The sequence below is a fragment of the Kryptolebias marmoratus genome, linkage group LG20 (genome assembly GCF_001649575.2).
Source record: "Kryptolebias marmoratus isolate JLee-2015 linkage group LG20, ASM164957v2, whole genome shotgun sequence".
NCBI lineage: Eukaryota > Metazoa > Chordata > Actinopteri > Cyprinodontiformes > Rivulidae > Kryptolebias > Kryptolebias marmoratus.
The window spans coordinates 21,409,425-21,425,367 of record NC_051449.1 but is presented as its reverse complement, the minus strand read 5'-3'; the positions used below and the strand labels follow the sequence as shown (position 1 = coordinate 21,425,367).

Genomic DNA, 15,943 nt, shown 5'->3' with positions numbered 1-15,943 from the left:
CTCGGCTGGCCTGGGAACGCCTTGGGATTCCCCCGGAGGAGCTGGCCCAAGTGGCTGGGGAGAGGGAAGTCTGGGTCTCCCTGCTTAGGCTGCTGCCCCCGCGACCCGACCCCGGATAAGAGGAAGAGAATGGATGGATGGATGGTAGACGTCTTAAATGAAGACAGGCGGTGTGGTTTTTAGTCAGAGCTCCTGCGAAGGTGTCAAAACACAGCGCTGGTGTTCTTGAGACACCCACAGTGTTTGTGACAGTTTCAGGAGAAAAGCTGCTGCACAGGTTCTTTGAACGTGTTCAAACCTCAAGCGAAGGAAGTTAAGAACCCTGCAGATGTTGCAAGACATTCAGGAGACCAAGCGGTGGTAGCCAGCTCAGATAGCACCTTTCTTCCATGTCAGAATGATGGCACCACTGAGCTCCTGGGAGCCTTCTGTGCAGCAGAAATGTTTTGTAGTCTTCCTCAGATCTGAGTCTCTGAGCTCTGAGGCAGTTCCTCTGACCTCAGGGTTTGGTTTCTGCTCTGACTGTCAGCTGGAGGCCTTCTACAGAGAGATGTTCACCTTTCCAAATCAGGTCCAATTGATTTATTTCACCACAGGTGGACTCCAGTCATGGTGTAGAAACTACTGATGGCAGAAATGAAAAAAAAAGAGCGATCGAGTCATTTGGAGCAATTGTTCTAGAAAAAGACTTGATCCTGTGGAACGTCCTGAACACGTCACTACAGCGACACCTGTCGCCAAATATTACTGCACTTTAAAAAAAAAAAAATAGACTTTAATGATTGTTTTTTATCATCCTTGTTTATTTTTGTCTCACCCCTGTGAGAGAGGTCTTGATCTCAGTGGGTTTTTATCTGGTTAAATAAAGGTTTAATAACAAATAATACTAATGAAAAGAAATAATAATGTCAGGATTCAAGGAGTTTATATGGAAGTAGAAAATTCTTTTTGATTTCCCCTCACATAACTAAACTAAATAAGGAAAATACTTAAATCTAAGCATCAAAAAGAAGTAAAACAAAAATAAAATAAGATCAAACATGTACTTGTTACAGACAAATAATCTCAGTTTAGTGAACATTTTATCTTCTGCGTTGGTTGATATTATTTGAACAGAAGGATATTTTATTTGAATCAGTCTGTATTTGTAGGAGGTGCTGCTGTACTTTAAAGTATTTATACTCAGAAAAACTATCTGTTCAACAAAGATAGGACTGAGACACTTTCCACCCTCCTCTACATCAGTAACAGTCCAGATTCTCAGGGTGCATTCACACCAGCCCTCTTTAATCCGCTTTAATTAAACTGGTTCCTTTGGGGAGGTGTGAACACTCAATCCAACTGCTCCGCCTAAAATCCTCGGTCTCAGTTCGGTTGAAGTGAACTCTGATGCGGTTTGAATGCATATGTGAACTCAAGCGGACAGGAGACCACTCCAAAAGCAGGAAGCAGACTTTAGCACAGGGCCTTCGGGGTAAATACAACCAAAACAAACTAGCAGGAGAAACGACTCGAAGTCAGACGTGGAGTGAGGAGGAGGTTAAATGTTTGTTTGGCACATGTACCACAGACAGAATAGAAATCCTAAAACCACTCAAATTTGACGCCGCTCCATTTGTTTCCTTTTCCAGAAGAAGGAAGTTGCGCTCAGTGTCTTCTTCAGAGGTTTTTGTGTCGTTTCCTTCAGTAGTTCTTGGTGCAGCGCCACCACAGGCGAGGGGGGGAACAGGTCGCTGACAGGGTTTGTCTCATTGACTCAGTGCAGCGTGAATGAGAACCACAGCAGCTGAAAATGGAACAAAGGTTGACATTTTGGTCCCCAATCGAGCCAAGTCTATCGGACTATCAGGTGTGAACTCAGCCTTTTAAAACCACGCTCGGGGAAATGTGGCGAGACTTTCCAAAACACTCTGCAGGTCAGAAGAGCTTTGAAATATTTTTTTAAATCTCGGGAGGAGAAATAATATGAAATAATCCTTCACATATATAAAGTACACACGTATTTTCATGTGTGATTGTAGTATTCCATTTGTATGAATAAGATGCATTGTTCTCGTTTGGGTTTCACTGAGTTCAGAACAGCTGGTGAGGCGATGCTCTACGCTCGGCTCTGAACAGTGGAGCGGCGTTTCAGGATGTCCCGAACCACCGCCTAGTTTTACCATCAGCAGCAGAAACATCTGAGCAGAGGTCAGGAGAAATAGGAGGAAGTGTTGTTGCAAAAGGTCTGAATATTTATGGAAATGTGATATTTTAGTTCTTCTTTGTCATTCTGAGGCGCTGAGCAAACAAGATTGTAGAAACTGAACCTTTCTCCCTCAGCCTTCACTGTAAATACACATCTGCTGCTGTTTTTCTTATCGAAATGACAGAAATTATTGCCGTTTTTCACAGAAACAGAACATTCGGACTGAACGACACATTTATTTGAGATTTATCGTAGTAGAAAGAGAAAGCTGGTGTGTAAATGAAGAGCGAAGCAGCAAACACGCTGGTATTATCAAAATAGATTTTATTTAGACCTTGAGATCTGAGTGATAATCCAACAGTCTGGTCTGGAGGCTGCAGACCGCAACCACGAGTGTGAGAGTACAACACAGGTCAGGCGGGGGGAGAAACACCAAAAAAAAAATCTGAAAATTGGTATTTACACGTTTTTGTATAATAATACACCAACAATTCAATTCATCCGATCATTTTTGTTCATTTAGAGTACGTGGCTACAAATGAGTCAAAATTACAAAAGTTTTGATAAGTACAAAACCTTCGAGGGCTTTCCAACGTAGCAAAGACAGAAGTGACGTTCGTTAGTACTTTTGGTTGGAACGAACCACCCCGCCCCGACCCCTCCCCCCTCAAAAAGAAGAAGAAGAAGAAGAAGAAGAAGAAGAAGAAGAAGAAGAAGAAGAAGAAAAAAGCTCATTTTCTAAAAACAAACTGATATAAAATACCATTCCACTGTCATAGACTTGTTTTTTTTTTTTTTGTTTTCTTTGTGGAGATCCAGTTGAAAGACGGCTGACGGAATTAATGCAAACTTTAAGCCGGTCCTCTTGGCTTCGGTACAAAAAAAAAAAAACGAGCGGCGTTTTTGAACAGAACGTGAAACGTGTCAGCCGGCGAGTGTGTCGCCGTGACATACCAAAGGAGTCGAGCGCTCTTCACCCCGTGTCCCCGCTGAAAACCTGCACACCTTCTGCTTCATCTTCATCCTCATCGTCAGACAGCTCGAGTCAACTCCAGGCTAAAAGGCCCAAATCCAAAACCTTTCACAAAGCTGTTCTTTTTTATTTGGCTATGACTGTTTAATGGTATTTTATAAAACCATTTCACACACCTCATATGTGAAACAGTGTAAAATATATATATATGTATGAATATATATAATAATACTGTATGCTTCTTATGTGGTGTTACATCGAATCCTATGTCTGACTCCTGAACACCTGCGCCTGCATGCAGCCCGCCTTCTCGTGTGTTTGTGTTAACGACGGCCCGATGACAGCCAACCTGAGCAGACTGTAGTGTGAAAAGTAGGTCAGCGGTGAAGAGGAAAGCTGCACACATTTACAGGAACTCCAGCCGCCGTTTCAGTCGAGCTGTGACGCAAAAAAAAGAAAAAGGTGGCAGAAGAGCGTTTGTCTGCAGGTCGACAGAATTTAGTCCGATTATCTCGGGGCTTTGCCTGTCAGCTCGCTGCACCGAGCCGATGCAAACAGTCTCGAGAGCCGCCTTCCATCTCGGCAAGCGGCAGCGCGTTACGGTACGTCTGAAACAAAAGCGCGGCCGCCTGGTTTATTCAGTTCGACACAGATGCACGGCGAAGTTCAGCACGTCAACAGCCTTAGAGCAGCTGCTCCATCAGAGTCCAGACTTCTGGAGAAGGATCGACCCTCAGACACACTTCCTCCCCACACATCAGCGTGTCTCATTACTCCTGGAGTTTTGGGCGCTCTCTCCGCTGAGCTCTGGTCTGTGACAGCAGTGGCTCCAGAAACACCAGCGGCTGATATCCAAAGAGCTAAAAATGTTTAGAAACGGCGCCGAAGCTAGCTGTGTTTAGGAATTCGGTTGAAGATGGAGCCCTGACCCGCCTTGTGTACCTGACCGGTGATTAAAAACACACAAACTGCAGGAAGATTAGAACAAACTCGTTATTTCGTATCATTTGACTCCCTATTCGGATCGAAGCTACGTCTTTTGTCTTGAATTATACAGAGAAGCTAAGTCTGAGGTTTTCAGAGATGATCGGCCTCCAGCTCCTTTTCTCTCTGGCACAGCTGTGGAGACAGAGAGCTGCCGAAAAGCAAGACCCGACTCCGGTTTAGCGCTGGAACCGCATTCGGTGGCAAAAAACCCTCCAGGTGGTCTCTCGCTGGGCTGCGACTGTTGGCAACTACTTGGCACTCGTGAGGGAGTCTCCAATCTGTCTCCAAACCTTCACCGAGGTTGTTGAACATGTCCAGAACAGCGTCCAGGTATCCTTTCACCTGTTTCCTTTCTGTGATCTGTGCTTAGACACCTCCTCTGACAGGTTCAAACCTGAAGGTTCAGGTGTAAAAACACCCAGAATTCAGTGAGACTGCTCCTGAAAGTTTTGAGTCTCCAACTAGTCTGTAAGCGTCGCGGCCCGGTCAGATACTGGTTTTAATGTTTCACCGTTCGCTCTGGTGCAGACGTCGGTCGCTGTGGGCACCTCCATTAATCGTTACTTAGAAAACAGTCACAATGGAACAAATTTATTAGATAAAAATAGAGCTGACAAAACTAAAATCACCTCATCTTCTAAGCTCTAAATCTGTCGTTTTGGCCTTGAAGAGAGCAGACAAGTATTTGAATAGATTGAACAAACAAGTTTGAATATCTGTTTTAAAAGAAAGAAAAAAAACAACCCTCTCTGTTCCCTCCCGTCCCACATGTAATAAAAATCCAACAGAGATTATTAAAATGTCCACAGGACACCGAACGCCGACATGTGCAATATGCACACGGCGGCTGAGAACAAAAAGAATCTTTACAAATCCGATGCGATGGCTGAGAAGAGGACAGCAAAGGGAATCCTGGAGTTTTGGTTTGCGTCTGACGGCGGTGGGAACGTGGGTTTCAGACGTCCACGCAGGCCCGTTGGGCGGCTGCTGCACATGAGTGTGTCGTGTGAACCGTGTGTGGTCTGGTGTTTACGTGAGGAAGCGAGCGTTCCAGTCGGCAGCGATGGCGGGCCCTGGACTCTGATAGGACGACAGCAGTGTGGCGGACAGGCAGCGACAGTCGTTTGGCTATGTACACATTCGCGGTCGGTCCATGGCTCCCCCACACAAGTGTCATTTCCTCAGGTCGAGTACGCAAACCTGCGGAAGAGGAAACCGCACGGGGTTATATGCTGACGCCAGCTACAACGAGACGCTTCATCTTCCTGCGTGTAGTTTGAACCGAAAACATTTGTGAAACTGATCTACCGGTTTGAAAGAAACAGGAAGTGCAAACAAGGAAAAAGATGGCATTTTATAGGTTTTATCTTTCTCTCTGAAGCACTTTTTACATGAATCCAAAATAAATAACACCTGCTGAAGCCCACGAGTCGTTGTTTTAGAAATGCTTCAATTCTTGCTATCATTTACCTGAATTTCCCCTAGCGGGAAACTAAAAGCTGTTTCTGTTTTTAAAACAAACAAACTAATATTTAAAAAAAAAAAAAAAGTGCACATAAACAGCTCCTTTTTGTTTCTGCTCAGACCGGAGCAACACATTTACTGACATTTGGCTGCAAACACATCCCCCACTTTGACTGGCGGTGAACACAACTCCTGTCGGATCCAAAATAAATAAAACAGCTTTAAATAAGACTGCAGTTCTGTTCTGAGGCTTGGAAGTGTCCAAATAAAATGACCAGTCAGGCAAACAGTTGTATAATATCACTGCTGCTCAATAATTAACAACGTTGGATAAGAAACTTTCATTAATATAGACTGAAGTTCATCAGATCGGACAAACAACGCCCCCCGGTGGCCTGACGCGTCATACGCTCACAGATAGTGAATACCCGGGGACAGTGGGTCTGATATCTGTCCCCTTCTCCTCCAATAATCTTTGTGTATTGACAGGTTCAGACTTTTATTGCCCAGTTACAATGTTTACTGCTAGCAGCAAAGGAAAATGATATTCAGGGTTTGTCCTGAGGGGTGGGTAGGGAGGAGTCAACGACACAAGGAGTTTGAGTTTGTTTTGCTTTTATTATCAGCAATTTGGAATTGCAGCTGCTACCTGTTTTACCTGCGTGTGTGTGTGTGTGTGTGTGTAACGTGTGGTCAGGAGGAGAGGCCCAGCTGCGATGCTTCTCCACTGATCTCGGGCTCAAGTTTAGAACTCATTTGGTGGAAAACAAAACCTTTCCTGGGTCTTTTTCAGATTTTCTACAGGCATTATTTTAGTATCAACCATTCTTGGCAAACAGTCTTAAATTCATAAAGTTAACAGGAAGTTCTTACTGTCCAGAAACTGCTGAATAACTTGCTGTATTTTCTGTCTGGTGTCACTTAGCAGCATCAGCATCAGCGTCAGGGCTACATTTAGTTGTTCATGCTGTGTTTACATAATAACACACGCAGAGCACAAACACTGGACTCTAAACTCACCGATCCATCCGACGCGCTGGCTCCTACTTTGTCTCCTGTGGCGTTCCAGCACACCTCAAAGATCCCTCCTGTCCCTCTGTAGCTGTGGACTAAAGCCCCCGTCTGAGAACACACACACACGAACACACACACACACACACTTAGGCTTGGCTGCTGGAAGAAACACCTTTATCCGAACTGTTCTCCACGTTTGACGTGTCCGGCCTCGTATCTCAGACCTGAGTGTTCCAGATGTGGACACACTTGTCAAAGGAGCCGCTGGCGAGGTGCTTGCCGTCGGGACTGAAGGCCACGCTGTAGACGGGCTCCTGGTGCCGGGTCAGAGTGTGAATACACACCCCGCGCTCCACGTCCCACAGACGCACAGTCGAGTCAAAGGATGCGCTGCGCAGAGGAGCACAGGCGTGTGAGTCAGGAGGCCGTGTGCGAGCTGAACATGTGACAACAAACTGCAGAACCTGCTGGCCGACAGGGACCGGGACCGGGGTCCTGGTCTTGTCACAAGGTTTTGAGCTGTGGAGTCACATTAGGCTCTGAATGTTTTCTTTGTTTTTAAACAGACATTTCTGTCTGCGAGTGAAGACTACTTACTGACAGGATACAACAGAAAACAGCACAAATGGTTGACTTTGCTTTGTTTGTTTCAGTGAGGAGCGGCCCCTCAGGTCTCTCCTCTAATGGACTCATATTTACACACCTTAAGACTTCAGACCTCTTTTTGCAGTCTGAGAATCGGAGCATTGGTTAGCTCTAGTTTTCTAGTTTATGTTTCTACATTTTGAGGAATGTCACTTCTTTAGTTGAAAAATGGTTCATTTAAGTCTTGAAACCAGACGGTTAAAAATGAAAAACCTAGAAAGGCAAGACGAGTTCAAGCATTCAGACCTTTTTTGATTAATAACTCTGTTAATTATGCCGATGTCCCCCGTCGCTGAGGGTCTTTAAGAGTGAACGCTTGTAGATTTTGAGATGAATGTTTCTGTAGACTGGAACTGAACAGGGAGTGCAGGTGTACTTTAAATGGTAAAATACAAACACGTGAAACTGACACTTGGGAGTAATGTGAGTTTTTTGGGGTCAAAGAAAAAAAGAGTAACCAGAGACATACTACTGCTACAATCTTGGGCACACAAATAAACATCCTTTAGCGTTTTTATCTACGGTTCGAGAACTAAAACATCAGGAGACACTCAAACGGGCTGCGACCTCCTGTGGCGCCTGACGGTGTTCACGGGAATCAACCACTGAAACTAAGTTTAGAGAAAGTTTTTCACAAGGGGTGGCCAATCACAGTTTCCTCAAATAAATACGGGTGGCCGGTTTACATATATATGGCGGTGGCCATCTTGGATTTTGACGTGGCAGCCCATTTTTCAAAAGCGACCTTACTTATGCCCGGACACATCCACACATCGAAACGGGAGTCGATACATTGCTTTTTTTTCAAGTTATCCAGCTCACAAGATGAACCGACTGGACGCACAGACGGAGGGTAATTTCAGGTCCCCTCTTCGTGTTGTAACAGCGGCTGCAGATGCCTGGTGGGGCAAATGTTTAATATAATGTAAAGCGCATTGCCCCACTTCACTTGAAAAAAGAAACGTTCACTGAAACAGAATACTTTTCATACTCTGTTCTCTTATTTCATACTCCTTCAGACCTGGGAAGGAGTATGGAACAGATTCCATACTTTTCCGTACATCGATCCTCCTGTTCTGACAGACGTCATGTCAAACCCTCGATGCGGGGGAACCAACTTTTACCTGGCCAGCATGAGGTTCGCACTGGGGTTGTTGGTCCCGGGGCCTGTTGGACTCCACTTGATGGTGTAGATTTCTTTACTGTGGGCCTGGAGGTCGTGGACACACGAGTCCTGCTTCATACTCCAGATCTACACCAGGAAGCACAGAGATAAGCATTTCATAAATGCTGCGAGTCTATTCGAAAACGTAAAAACGGACGGAAGAGCTCGTCGTGTGAACTGACCTTCAGCGTCATGTCATCAGAGCAGGAGGCCAACAAGCTGCCAGTTGGATCCCACTTTATGGCGTTCACCTCATTCTGGGATCAAAAACAAGACAGGAAGTTGGACAAATACATTTACAAACGTTTAAGGAATCTCAGAGAAGCAGACTTGTGTCTGACATGGATTGTAGGAGGGGAGCAGCTCACACTGTGAAAATACTGGAGACACTGAGCTGAATGAGTCTTTTAAAAAAGAAAGCCCAGGGACACTGGGACGTCCTGGTGCTGTTGCTGGAAAAACATCAAACATCTCAAAGCAGCCTAACAACCTGATTTAAAAAACTATTTTAAGCGGCGATGAAGCAGATGTTCAACAGATCAAAGAGGTTGGAGCCGTGACTGAGAGCAATTTAAGAGCACTAAAAGCGATGAGAGTTATTTATTGCCTCAGTTTATCTGGCAAACGGAGCACCTGATGAGCCGTCTTACCGTGTGTCCCTGGAAGGTCTTGACAGGTCTGTCCTGACCCAGCTTACACACGTGGATGCACATGTCTGTGCTGCAGGAGGCAAACGTGTTATTGCTCTGCCAGTCTACATCCAGAGCAGGTGCTGTGGGGAGGCAGGACAATGGTTATCTGAAGCTGGCGGATTTCATTATTCTGCATTCAATGCTACAAGTAGAAGTAGTTGTTTCTGATGTAAGAGCCGTGTTCCAACCCTCCAAACATGCTGAGCTGCCTGAGTAAGACGTGTGAACGTAAGCTTGGCTGTGTAACATCAAACACTGACAGTCACAGCAGCTCGATGACAGACAGAAACTGTATTTCTTATCAGTCGAGTGTTCTTGGCTAAAAACAGACCGCTGTGTGAAAAGTCAAATGCAACGAAGCAGCTGACTCCCGTCACTCACCTGAGTGGAAAGGAAACTGCTGCTTTGCTTCTCCTGTGTGTGCATCCCAAATAATCGTTGTCTGTGTGGGAAAAGAGGAATTATACTGTTTCATTTCATCAAACTTCAGAAAAAGGAATCTAATAAAAGGTTTTGTGTTATTTTTAAATATTTTTATTTTTAAAATATGCTGTGCAGAACTACAGGGCAGCTAACATTACCACACATAAAACAATGAACCTTGTGGTATCTGTACTCTGGTATTACTATGTACAGTATGTAGAGATGACACACCCCATGCTATTACACTTCAGTACACTAGATGGCAGTGTGGCTCTGTGTTAGAATTCTGACAGAACACGATCATGAATTCATGATTCTCAACAAGCTGTCAGAAACATTTGTAACGTCCAAGAAGCCCATGTGTAATTCTGCTTTGAAGGAAAACTATAGATTTGACAGTGACCTATAGTAAATAAAGCAATAATTCAGACATTTTGAAGTGAGACTGTGGGTGGCACAGTGGAGCAGTGGTTAGAGTTGTTGCCTCCCAGAAAGAAGGGTCGCCCGGCCTGGGGCCTTTCTGAGTGGAGTTTACTTGTTCTCCCTGTGCTCTCGTGGTACTCCGGGTACTCCAGTTTCCTCCCACAGACCAAAAACATGCACATTAGGTTCACTAGTAACTCTAAATTGTCCCTAGGTGGGAGTGAGAGTGAGGCTTTTGACCTTTTTTTTGGTGGATGTGGGGTTGAAGTTTATTGCTGCCATGATCCCAGTGAGAGCATTTAAAACACATTTCTGTTGTTGTTTTGAATTGGTTGCTGTCTCTCTGGTTGCATGCGTGTCAGACGTGTTTGTATGCTAATGATGACGCGCCGGATGTGTTAGCACGTGCGTACGCATCATGGAGCGTACCATCAGTATTTAATACAACTTTGTTCCCTCCAGCAAGGAGGTTAGGTTTTCAGTAGTGCTGGTTTGTTTGTATGTCCTCAGTCTGCTGGCAAGATTACTTAAAAACTACTGAACACATTTAGATGGAATTTTCAGGAAACTTTGGGGTTGTCACAAAAAACAGGTGATCAAATTTTGGTGATCCAGAATCTACAATTGTTTAACGGTTCCTATGACCGTGGCAAAGGTTTGTACTCTCCAAGTGCTTCTATGTAAACTTTAGATAAAGAAGTGGTGAGGGGTGGGTGAATGATGATGTATCAGCTTTGGTGTCTCCCCCCAGCCGTAGTGAATAGGTGGTGTGTGAACACATACAGACATTTATTAGTTTATTTTATGCCATGACCTACGTAGAGGGTCAGGGTTGTCACCCCCTGGATAATGCTAGGGGAAACCCTGTGAAGTGTAACAATTTTGGATTTTTCTAATATCTACATGTGGTGGCCGTCTTGAATTGGGTTGACTCCAAAAGTTAATTAGCAGTAGATGTAGATCTAATGATTAATTTCCTGAAAATTTCATTGAAATCCGTTCAGTGGATGATGAGATACTTTGCAAATTCGACAAAAGAACACACACACACACAAAAACATTATCACCCTTTCATCTTCAGGGACAGGTGACAACAAGACACGCAATGGGTGAAATCAACCTGCCTCACCTTGTCTACACCTGCACTGAGGATGAAGTTTCCTTTCTTATTCCACTTGAGTGCAAATATAGGTCCTTTATGTTGACCCAAAGTACTCGCCAGGTTACCTGAAAACACAATGTTACTTAAAACAGGCCAGAAGAGGGTTGTTTGGGCGACAAATATGGAGCAGAAGCGTTGAGTGTTACCATCTTTTGTCCATATTCTAGCAAAGCCATCATATGAGCCTGTTGCCAGCAGCGTGCCTTCACTCTGGAAGAAAGACAAGGGATTATAGTTTAGGTCAAATCTGCATTTACTGTAACTGCTAACGAATTCTCTTAATTGTGTCTTATTTCAGATGCAGAGGTCACTGCCACTGCATCAGAAGTGTAACAAATTAATAAAAGGCAGAAAAATTAGCAGAGGTCTGATGTTGTGCTACTCAGGGAAAAACAGTTTGTAGCCGAGCAACAGAGAAAGGTCATTTTCTTCGTAGGACAGAGAAAAATACTGAATCACAAGTAATGCCTTTAGCAGAAGAAGTGGTTTCAGGCATAAATACAAGCACGCATGGACACACACACACACACACACACAGTGGTAGATTAGATTTCCAAAAACTGGACTTATTGTAAGAACCACACGCTCACATTCCAGTCCAGTGAGGTGACGTCTTTGTTGCTGGGTACATCCTGGCCCCCCTCTCGTATGCAGTGCCTCAGAACCAGCTGGGTGGATCCTCCTGTGCTGTTTTCACTCAGGTTCCAGATCCGAGCCGTCGAGTCCCCGGACCTGGCGGAGTTACGACACGGCTAACGTTAAAAGCAGAGACGAAGCTTCTTGCTGAAATCTTTTTAAAAAACCCCACCATGTCAGATCCTGAGCCGGTTGGGACTGAAGGCATTTTATCGATACTGAACACTGTCTGTCAACCAAAATCTTTTCTTGTTATCTACTAAACAAAAGGGACATTTACCAAAACAGACGTGTTTGTCTCTTTAAGCAGACCCTCTTTACCTATAGGATTGTTCTAGATGGAATATTTTTCTCCATGTTTGTTTATTTTTGTGCCGTCTTTAAAGAACTCCAAAATTTCACCATGGATTAAACCTTTACAATGCTGTTAATTTAGCAAATCTAGTTTTTTTTCTGTGGTTATTTGTAAGCGCTTCCAGTGCAGCCATGAGGACTTTAAGCAGGATTTTCATATTTCTGCCAGAATAACCATGTATTATTGAAGTGAGAGCAGGGAAAAGCTTTTTAAAATAGTGGTTTTAATGACCTGTAGTTCAAATTTTTCCAATTAGCCGTTACAAAACGGCCAAAATATCCCATCCCAACATGAAACAAAGCTAATGAACATGCAGTCGAGACTATTGATGCTAAAACTGTTATTAAGTCCAAGGCTTGCCTTGTAGAATATTATACTGAACACCAGATTAAACATTTCTCCACTGATCTGTCACAGCATTAACCTATCCATCACTTTGCTGATGGTGAACAATCTGGTACATTTCCACAAACAGTAAACATTTTTAATATTTAACATTTAAAACAAAATCACTGTTAAGGTTCCTACGTTGAACTGAATTCACCTGGAGATGAATCAGGACACAGAAAATCTGTTTTAAAGTGATGACAACAACAGAACAAGACAAAAAAATGACTTTATAAACCTGAACCAGAAAGGTTTAATTACAGATAAAGTTAACTAGCTCATCAAAGATTTTGATTTAAAATCACCTGATCCAAACCACTTAGTTAATTTAAGATTTCATCATTTACTTTTCATCACAACTAAATGAAAAAAAGCAATTATGAGCTGCCAGTAAAAGAACATTTTCTATTACATATTACAAAACATATTTTTTATGGCAGTAATGATTAAGAAGTAATAAAGAAACTAATATGCTGGTACACGTAACCATTTCCTTGAAACACGAGCAAAGTCACAAATGTAAAAGAAATACTGACCCGGAGGCAAGGAGATCGTTCACTGGGTTCCAGGCACAGATAAACACTTCCGACTCGTGGCCCCTTAAGACCATCGCTTTACTCTGAGGGATCTCCACATCCCTGTCCACCTCCATCATCTCTGAGTGGTGATCTGAACAACAAACAGAGTCAATACCATTACTTCACTGTTTCTACAGCAATAATTCCTATTTTAAAACATCCTTCCTGTATTATCGTTGATTAAACGCCTAAAAATTCACCTTTGTTTGTATATTTCCTCAAAAAAAAAAAAAGCTTCATGTCTAATTTTTAGGAAAAAAAGATAACTCCCCCACATTTAAAACACAAGGTTTTCAGAGTAACCATCTGCCTCTCAAATAGCTGCAGATCTCAATTAGGGACGGGCAGGGATGTTTTGAAGAATGAAGGCCTAGTTAAAATGGGCGACTGTCATGGGCATTTTGTTTTGTTTTTATGTTTTCCACTGAATAGTTCAGGAAAAGTCAAATAATAACCAGACAAGTTTAAAAATGCACATCTGTACTCTGAATCTCACTGAATCAGATGTTCTTGGGTTTTAGCTTGGCTACTTTAATGAACAGCTAAAAACAAACTTTGTTTCAGTTCACCACTTCTGACAGACTGAAGGCATCAGTCGCTTCGTCTCATCACAGGTGTAATTCTGCCTCTTGTTGGTTCGCTCCTAATTAAACCTTTATTCTAGGACACATGTCAAACTCAAGGCCCCAAGCCAGATCCGGCCCTCTGTAACATTTCAAGATAACGTTTAGAATTCATTAGATCCGGCTCTGTAGTCTGGGACAGATCAAGTCTCTGATTCTTATTTTGCTTAAAAAAAAAAACTTGTCGAGTTTTCTCTCGACAGTGACTTAGAAGCCAACAATATATAGTTTTAGTTTCTGTATGATCAGGTTTTTCTGGATGGCTTTTTAAAAAAAAAAATCTGTTTTAATGTTAAAAAATCAATTTAAAAGCTGAGTGAGGCGTAAGAAATGACGGCTAATGATGAGCTTTTTGAAGTTTGATCTATTTGTCTGTGTTCATATAAGTCTGTTTGCTCTAAATTCTGTATAATCTGTAACTGGGAAAAGGTAATTGATATTTCTATATGAATGATTTGACATAATACATCTAAAACCAAGGTTAATTTATGTAATTTTTAATAAATATTGATTGTGATTGGCCCTTGGCTAAGACCAAATTTTTAATTTTGGCCCCCTTGTGTCACTGGGTTTGACACCCCTGCTCTAGGAGGTCTTTCAAATGTTCTACAAGTTGTCATTTTGAGGACAAAGAAAAACAATAAGGTTGAAATTGGTATTTCCAGGCAAAGAGAACCCCAGCAGACCTGACATGAATGACCAGTATTTACATCCATAACTATAGTAATTTACCAAACAGCCAAGAAACCTCCAGCTCTTTTAAAGGAATTACTGCCTTTCATCTATAACTACAAAGGATTATCTAAATGTCTAATAATGGATCAGATTTTACCATTTCAAAGACAAATCTCCCGGAAACGTTAAGAGATTTACAGATTATGATTTGAAAAAAAAAAGCTACATGTTTACACAGTGCTGCTGTGCTCGTTAAACCTGCTGTAGTCTCCATGCCCGGCCACTAGATGGCGCCAACATGAGCATGCGCGCAGACACCAGTCTCTGAGCATTGAAACAGTCTCATCTAAAATGGTGAATACACGAACATTTGTTTGGTTTTACAAAGGGGTTGGGTTGCTGCTTCATGTGGAAAAGAGTGAGAACATAAATGACACTGTTGTCGGCCATTACTGCTGTTGCTCCTGCGTGTGCAGAACAGCTACTGACTGCAGCCGTCCGTGGTGCACGTGTGCCATTCCACACGTTGGGGAATCCTTTGAAATGCAAATGGGAGAGGGTCTGAGAGCCGGGTTCAAAATGAATCTGATTGCTGTGGCCGTGTAAACAAACTGCAACAGAAATGTTCCAGTTTCACTGAAAAACAGCTTTGTGTAAACAGCCCTTTAATCCCAAACTGGATTGGTTCATGGCTGTTCTACCAATGTAGTCCCATTCCTGAACCAGTTAATATTCACATCCGTAGTTCATTAGTCTCCGCTGCTCTCGCTCATCAGCCCATCATACTATTTCTGGTCTTAAAATGGCCAGAATATCCCTTTAACCCTCCTGATGCCCTCGTAACTGAAGAGAGGAGGAGAAGCCCTTGTAACTTTGGGTTCATTTGACCAGAAGGTTAAGAACAGAGGCTCATATTAACAACCGGACATCATATAATTTGATGAAAACCACACGTCTTAAAGCAGCAAATTCAGCCTTTATTTGTAGATCCTAATTCAGGGAGCCAACACTTTACAAGGGTGTACGCCATGATGTACTGAGTGGTTCAGACTAACCAGCAGAGGAGGAGCAAGCTGTGCAGACAAATGTCTAACACCACTGGGTTCACACAGATGAGCTGCAGCTCTGTGTGGAGGCGTTCAACCACTGGACTGATTCCTGTTTTTAAAGCACTTGTAAGTCTTTAAAGCAATCACTTCAAAAACCTTCATTAATAAAACTGTGACAGGAAAACTAAACTATCGGTTTGCTCCATTTGCAGCAAACCAGATATTATCTGTAAGAAGGCACAGATACAAACACAGCTGTACGTCACAGACATGAAGCGGGAGCTGATGAGACGAAGAAAATCTCTGCCTCGGAAATTAAATAGTTTAAACACATGAACTCATTTGAAATGACTTGGCAGGTGTGTGTAAACTTTTAAACTTCTGTTATTGTATTCGTAAGCAAGTGTGAGCACATTATGGAGGTAGTGAAACAAAATCCTGCTGAAAATGGTTTTGTTTTCACCAGTAATCAACAATACACAGCTGTTTGTTAGAAGGCTGATT

At 42.9% G+C, this 15,943-nt stretch overlaps 1 protein-coding gene across 3 annotated transcripts in view; it reads right to left on the bottom strand.

Moving 5' to 3' along the window:
- Positions 1 to 2,495: 2,495 nt before the first annotated feature.
- The window catches only part of tbl1xr1b (tbl1x receptor 1b), a 29,697-nt gene continuing 16,249 nt past the window's right edge, over positions 2,496 to 15,943 (bottom strand). For all 3 annotated transcript variants that reach the window (XM_017420305.3, XM_017420306.3, XM_017420304.3), the window contains exons 6-16: positions 13,051 to 13,183; positions 11,727 to 11,868; positions 11,283 to 11,346; positions 11,104 to 11,201; positions 9,510 to 9,570; positions 9,087 to 9,208; positions 8,619 to 8,693; positions 8,396 to 8,523; positions 6,851 to 7,016; positions 6,633 to 6,734; positions 2,496 to 5,348 (exon numbers count right to left, since the gene is read on the bottom strand). In XM_017420305.3, coding sequence (XP_017275794.1) covers positions 5,322 to 5,348; positions 6,633 to 6,734; positions 6,851 to 7,016; positions 8,396 to 8,523; positions 8,619 to 8,693; positions 9,087 to 9,208; positions 9,510 to 9,570; positions 11,104 to 11,201; positions 11,283 to 11,346; positions 11,727 to 11,868; positions 13,051 to 13,183 — 1,118 coding nt within the window. In that variant the 3' untranslated portion in view covers positions 2,496 to 5,321. The remainder of the gene's footprint in view (positions 5,349 to 6,632; positions 6,735 to 6,850; positions 7,017 to 8,395; positions 8,524 to 8,618; positions 8,694 to 9,086; positions 9,209 to 9,509; positions 9,571 to 11,103; positions 11,202 to 11,282; positions 11,347 to 11,726; positions 11,869 to 13,050; positions 13,184 to 15,943) is intronic.